This window comes from Marmota flaviventris, chromosome 19, assembly GCF_047511675.1.
Source record: "Marmota flaviventris isolate mMarFla1 chromosome 19, mMarFla1.hap1, whole genome shotgun sequence".
Taxonomy (NCBI): domain Eukaryota; kingdom Metazoa; phylum Chordata; class Mammalia; order Rodentia; family Sciuridae; genus Marmota; species Marmota flaviventris.
In genome coordinates, this window is record NC_092516.1 from 30,924,906 (window position 1) to 30,932,481 (window position 7,576).

Sequence of the window (7,576 nt, forward strand, 5' to 3'; positions counted from 1 at the left end):
CTGAAGGATCTGAACCCTTATCAGCATGATCTGACTTGGGCTTTAGTTTTCTATTGCTCTGCATTACAGGACCTGGGAGTTTGAAGACGAACTTTAGAAAATGTCCTCATTTCACACTTGCTCTTCCTCCTCTGTATTATATAGTTATAACAACTCAGTTTCCCCTTCCTAGTCAGAATCAATCACTCCATGCCATAGGGTGAACTTCTTCACCTGCTGATTCAGTTATAATGAGGATCCTAAAGTGGCAGCAGGGCAATCTCAACTCTCAGAAAATGGAATCACAAAACAAAAAACAAAAACAAAACAAAACAAACAAAAAATAAACCACAAGTGTCCATTTTATGTTAAATGTAGTCCAATACTATCAAGGTGCTATCAACTCAGGTTGGTCTTTGCTATTGGCAGTGGGTATTCAGCAATGGCTTCAGGCAGATTTGCCTTGGTGAGTGGAAGTCCATTGTGCTGAATCCAGGGATAATCTTTACCCCTGCTGCCTTGTCTGGTTTGTTCATGGTTATTGTGGGCAGATGCCAGAACTGAGTGAGGAAACGGCTGATAGCTAAAGAATGGGTAAATACTTTTTTGGATAAGATGATCTATTCTGTGGGTAGGAGTAATGAGGATTTCTTTCTTGTTTCCACATGAATATTCTTAATATATCTTAACCAGATAATTTTGAAGTTCCAGGAGACAAAAGGGTCACATGTTTCAGAAAAATGACTGTCTCCCATAGGTGAACTAAAGAACTGTGGATTTTCGCCTGGAGAAAGGGTTAACATTTGCCTTCATGCTGGATGTCCTGTATTTTGTTAGGCAGGTAACTGTTGTATTTGGAGGTTAACCTGACTGAAGGTGATGTGTATGTGTGCCAAATTGGTAGAAGATGGACTGCTGTGACTTTGTGATGTATGAGGTTGGCTACGATGAACTAAATCCCACCAAATTCCCTCTAATCCATCGTTTAAGGTGGGTCTTAGAGAAGCTTCCTGGAAGATTAGAGGGAAGAAGGGAAGCAGCCATCCTGTAGTACTAATACATTTTTGCTGGTCTGCTGGCTCACACCTCATTGGCATGGAGCAGTGGCTGGGCCTGCAGTTGCTCTACCTTCCCCAGGATTCTCCTTTAGGCTCTTGGAATTCTGGGCTAGGAGTGTGCATTCAGCTTCATTAGAAATCTGACCTAAATTTTCCATGTGCCTATATGAACATACCATACGGATCTCAACTTTATGTATAACCACAAGTAACTAATAAAAAATATGAATCAATAGCAGATAGATCAGTAGAGTAGAGGGAAGGGAACAGAGGAAGGGAGGAGGAGAGGGAAAGGGGAAGTACTGGGGACTGAATTAAAGCAAATTATATTTTATGCTTTAGAATTATGTCAAAACAAACCCAAATATTTTGCATAACTAAAAAGAGTCAATAAAAAAGAATCCCAGCCACTGATTCCATAGGCAAGCACACCTGACATTTTTTTTTGTCTTCCCTTGTGGGGTTACAGCTCATGCTTTCAGATTTAGTATGCCTCTTGTCTGCCCTGCTTTATACTATCTTCCCTTTCTACTGCTTGTTTTGAAAAAAGTATATTTCAATAATTACAAATAGAAAAAAAAATCTCTTCACAAATGTATTATTTGATCAAAAGGGCTTATCGCCATGTATGCAGGATCCCATATATCTGGCATCACACTTTGTCTCCACTCCCTGTTTCCCTAGGGAATGAGAAGGGACCATGTGGCTGAGGAATCAGACGTCTCTGTCAGACTTCTTCCTTGAAGGGCTCTTTGATGACTCCCCAACCCACCTTTTCCTTTTCTGCCTGACCTTGGTGGTCTTCCTTGTTGCACTGAGTAGCAACACCCTCACCATCTTCCTCATCTGTGTGGATCATGGGCTTCATACCCCCATGTACTTCCTGCTCAGCCAGCTCTCCCTCATGGACCTGATGCATGTCTGCACAACCATCCCCAAGATGGCTACCAACTACCTCTCTGGCAGCAAGTCCATCTCCTTTGTGGGCTGTGCCACCCAGCACTTCCTCTATTTGTCTCTGGGTGGTGCTGAGTGTGTTCTGCTAGCTCTCATGTCCTATGACAGGTATGTTGCCATCTGTCACCCTCTGCGTTACACTGTGCTCATGAGCAGGAAGGTGGTACTGATGATGGCTGTCACCTCATGGTTGGGTGCATCTCTGAACTCCCTAATTCACACAGTCATCTTGATGCACTTTCCTTTCTGTGGATCTCGGAAAATACACCACTTCTACTGTGAGTATCCAGCTGTCATGAAGTTGGTATGTGTTGACGTCACCGTCTATGAGACCACAGCGCACATCAGCACCATCGTGCTTCTCCTCCTCCCCATCATCCTGGTTTCTACATCCTATGGCTTCATCCTGCACAGTGTCATTGAGATGCGTTCAGCTGGGAGTAAGAGAAATGCTTTTGCCACTTGCAGCTCCCACTTCACTGTGGTCTCTCTCTGGTTTGGTGCCTGCATCTTCTCATACATGAGGCCCAGGTCCCAGCGCACTCCACTGCAAGACAAAGTTGGTTCTGTGTTCTATAGCATCATTACTCCCACACTGAATCCTCTGATTTATACTCTCCGGAATAAGGATGTAGCTAAGGCTCTGAGGAGAGTGTTGAAGAGAGATTTTATCTCCCAATGACTATACCCATGTTTGTCCCAAATGTTGATGTTATTCTGGGTAAATCTCTAAGAATTTTCAAGAATCCATATACCTGATGTTCTCTGACTCCTCCAAGAAGAAAGTGGTTTATGTATAACTTCACTATTTTAACTTATTTGCAGGAATTCAAGCAGCATTGTATATGTGTCTACAGTCATTCAGAGTATTAGAGAAATATCTTTACAAATCCCATTAAAAGAAGACATATAATGGTTAGTGACACTCTAAAAATATTAAGATAAATATATAAGAACCTTTTTTATTATTATTTATCAACAAGACGTATGTAAATCATGCCACCAGAGGGTATTTATGGAGTGTAAAATTAGAATTTGTTGCTTAATATCAGAATCATGGGATGTAAAGGGTGTTTTGAAGGAAAGGGTAGATGATACAAAATTTATACTCATAGGCATTCATAGTTCTTGATTCCGTGTTTATGAATTTATAAGGGAAGGAATAAAGAGGTGAGGGTATGGAGAGGGGTGGAGAGAGTCCCAAGAGAGCCAGAGAGGATGAGTCTTCATGTTTGGCAATGAGGTGGTCACCTCCTTTCCATCACACAACTCAGAGTACTGTGTAGAGACACTGACCAAGCCCCGCATCACTAGTAACTCAAGAGCAGCATAAATCTATCTTCAATTCATTTTTTTATTCATAGAGCAAATCAAGATGCCTTTTGTTCTGACATACATCCTTCTTTAAGAACAGAGCATGAATCTTTAGGGAGATTCAAATTCTACTTTACAGGCTTTTCTCTTGACACAATCTTTAGAACATTGGTTTTTCTGGCTGAAGTAATGATTCCCTGCTGAATTTCAGAGGAATCTGAAAACATTAAACTAGCATACTTAAAAGTAGTAAATGAAGCACCAAAAACAGAAGGAATTAGAAAAGGTACATTTCAGATAATTAAGCTGTACAAACATATGAAAACTACTTTTAGCCTTGTATGTCTGGGATTCCTTCCATTTATTTTATAAACTTTTTCAAGATTGGATAGTGAAAGCATATATACATCTGTCCATTCACCAAAATATTTCATGAGCATCTATTCACTACCATGCCTGGAATAAAATCATGCTGGCTTGTGTTTTTTTTAAATTTAAATTTGTAACAATAGAGCTGGGGATGAGGCTCAGTGGTTGACACTTGCCTAGCAACCGTGAGGCCCTGAGTTCCCTGGTACCACAAAGAAAAAATTTTAAGTAAAATGGATGAATTTAAAAAATTTAAACCAGAGTCAAACTCTCTGTAAAGCTAAATAAAATGAACTTCATGGATGTTTGCTCAGGTTCCTTCATGCATGGGTTACACAGGAAACCCTGAGTAGGTTTTATAATTTGAAGTATATGAGTAGTCCTTCCCTTCTAAAAGAGTCCAGTCATGCCTCTTGATTGAACCCATGCAGTTTAAAGATGGAAAAGACCTTCAGGGACTATTATGCTTACCTCCCTCCAAGGCTCCTCTTTGTCTTTACTTCCAAGAGAAATGCAAATGGGGAACTTTTGAGTCCTACAGAGTTTTGAGGAGCACTTTTGCCCTATTCTCACCAAGGCATTCCTTTACTGTCAGGGTACCTCCAGCAGAGTAATCTTCTGATTCCGGGAGAGGGAAGAGAAGAAAATTGTCATTGAGATTGAGAAATTCCAGCTGAGAAAGACTAGGAGCTTGCAGAAAGTACCTACCCCATCCCAGGTGTATTAGAGACTTATTTCTATCAGATCTAAGTTCCCTATATGTACATACGTGAAGCATAGCTACATGGCTGCCCTGAATCCTCAAAGAAAATGATAACCATATCTCTCCTCTCATTTCCCATATGGAAAACTAACTGATGGGGGAGGATTTGCATATTAAATAAACAATCCCTAGAAATAAGCCATATAAGTCCTTGCTTTTTATGACTCAATTACAACTTTATATTTTTCAGAGAAGAGATTCCACATTGTTCCATAAATGTAACAAATTTCTATTTTTAAATTTCAAATAGTTTGCAGATATTTTATGCATACAGAGAAACACGTGTGTGCATGCACACACACACACACACACAAACACACACACAGAGGGAGAGAAATGTCATTTGTAAAATTTTAAAATTAAAAAGAGCAAAAAAAAAAAAAAAAAAAAGACAGCCATGAAATCTAATTCAATGACAAGTCACTCCTTAAATATTTACTGACTGCTTGCCATGGGTGAGGTCCCCTACAAGTCACCACTGGGAGTTTATGTAAGGCATAAATAAGGTGATGTGGTTAAGTGGGATGATGTACTAAGATACAGAAAAAATAGGCCTCCAGGGGCTGTGGTTGTGGCTCAGTGGTAGAGTGCTTGCATAGCCTGTTTGAGGCACTGGGTTCAAGTCTCAGCACCACATTTAGAAAACTAAAAGAAAATAAAGATAAAATATAGGCCTACAAATGGGATGTTTTAATAACAAAATATTAACTTAGATGATGAAAACAGTTTGCAGTAACCAATAACAAAATGGAGGAGTGAATAAGTCTTGCATTAGATGGGGTGGATTCCTTGGAAGAGTTTGTATATTGAAATAGAATTTGAAGGATGAGAAGAAGTGGGGAATAAAATTCAGAAAGAGTTATTGTGGAAATGTAAAAGAAGTAGTTTTTCTGTAACAGGACTACTGGGGGTCAATCAGGATTACCCTGGACTGTATAAATCCTTCATAATGTTAAGAAATTATTGACATCAGTGATTCTCAATTTTTCCTGAGAATGAAAACGGAAGGATACAAGATCAGTATACAAAACAAACTGTGTTTTTTTACACTGTGATAAACATTCCAAAAGGGAAATTAAGAAATGAATAAAATAATTCAATTTATGATATCATTGAAAAGAACAAATACTTAGGAATCAAATTGACAAAAGTGCAAAACAGGGCTGGGGCTGTAGCTCAGTTGATAGAGTGCTAGCCTAGCACTTGTGAAGTACTGGGTTTGATCCTCAGCACTACATAAAAATAAAATATATTGTGTCCATCTATTATAAAAATATTTTAAAAAACTAAAAAAGTGAAAAACAGGTACAATACTAACTCTAAAACACTGTTGAAATAAATTAAAGAGGATCTACATGACTATCAAAAAACATGCAAGGTTCATGGATCAGAAAATTTAATATCAGCAAATGGCAATACTCTTGAAATCAATTTGCAGGTTTGAATGATCTTTGTAAGAGAATCTTAGCTGACTTCTTTGTAGAAATTGACAAACTGATTTAAAATTTAAATTGAATTTAAAGGGATCCCAAATAGCCAAAATGATCTTGAAAAACAAGAACGAAGTATAGGATTCACATTTCTTTATTTCAAAACTTAATGCAAAGCAAAAATACATTTTTGGTGATAAAGCAAAATGGTAGAACTATTTTAGAAAAGAGTTTTGGTGGTTCTTTATTAAGTGAAACACAGAATTATTGGTACTGGCAGATGGGTAACATGTAGATAAATGGAATATGATTTGGAGTTCAGAAAGAAACCCACCTGTCTATAACCTGTGGAATTTTGAGAAAGGTGCCATTGCCACTGAATGGGGAAGACTCTCTTCAAACAATGAAACTGGAACAACTGAATAGCTACATGCAAAACAATAAAGTGTTGTCCTTACCTGACCCTGTATGTAGAACTTAACTCAAAAATGGTTGAAATACCTAAGTATAAGAGTTAAATCTATGCAATTCTTGACAGAAAATTACAACTGTGTAACTCCATATGGCCTCAATGGAGTATGAGATTTGATACTTAAAGCACAAACAATAAAAGGAAAACACATAAATCACACATCATTCAAATGGAAGTTTCCGTGACATGTTGAGTTTTTAACATTTTTATAAATAGCATCATATTGCATGCATCTTCTGTCAATTTCTTTTCTTTTACGAACTTTATAGCTTTGAGATTAATAGATTTAAGATTTTGAAATCTAGTTCATTCATTTTAATGGTTGAGGTATATAGTAGCTTCCATGAAAGGAATAAATTGCAAAAAACTAAAAACTTTGTGCTTCAAAGGACAATATCAAGAAAGGGAAAAGACATCTATAGAATAGGACAAACTTGTTACAAATCATAATATAATAAAGATCTCTGTGAAGAATATATAAAGATTCTTATGCCCCAGAATGAAAAGACAAATACTTTGGGTATACATGGGCAAAAGACGTGGTTAGATTTTTTAAAAAAATATTTTTATTAGATATGGATGGACCTTTATTTATTTGCTTACATGTGGTTCTGAGAATTGAACACAGTGCCTCACACATGCCAGGCAAGTGCTCTACAACTGAGCCACAATCCCAGCCCATGGATAGATATTTCTTTAAAATAGTGGATCTGTCTTAACTTTCCTATGTACACAGATGAATACACCACAGTGAATCTCCACATCATGTACATCCACAAGACTGGGATTCTAATTAGAATAAGATGTACTCTATTTTTGTATAAATATATCAAAATATACTCTTCTGTCATGTATACCTAAAAAGAACAAATAAAAATTAACTAACATTGCTCAGTACTATTAACCAATACAAACCAAAACCACATGAGATGTCACCTTAAATCCACAACAATGTCTAAAATTAGAGGTGGAAACATAAAGTCTTAGAAAAGATGTGAAGTAATTGGAACTCTCATACATTTTTCGTGAGAAAGTAAAATGATACAACTATTATAGAAACAATTTTTGGTGATTCTTTATTAGGTGACACACAGAATTATTGCATAAGCCAGAAATTTCACTCCTGAGTATACACCAGATGAAATTGAATACTAGAGTTCAGAAACAAGTTTCACACTGTTATTTATAATAGCACTATTCCCAATGGCCAAAATGTGGAAATCACCCAAATGTC

The 7,576-nt window shown here is 37.3% G+C and overlaps 1 protein-coding gene across 1 annotated transcript; it reads left to right on the forward strand.

Moving 5' to 3' along the window:
- The first annotated feature begins 1,737 nt into the window (after positions 1-1,737).
- On the forward strand, positions 1,738-2,676 carry LOC114106091 (olfactory receptor 2AE1). Its single transcript, XM_027952881.2, has one exon. It carries the CDS (start codon positions 1,738-1,740, stop codon positions 2,674-2,676), a length of 939 nt encoding a protein of 312 aa, XP_027808682.2.
- The last annotated feature ends 4,900 nt before the right edge of the window (positions 2,677-7,576 follow it).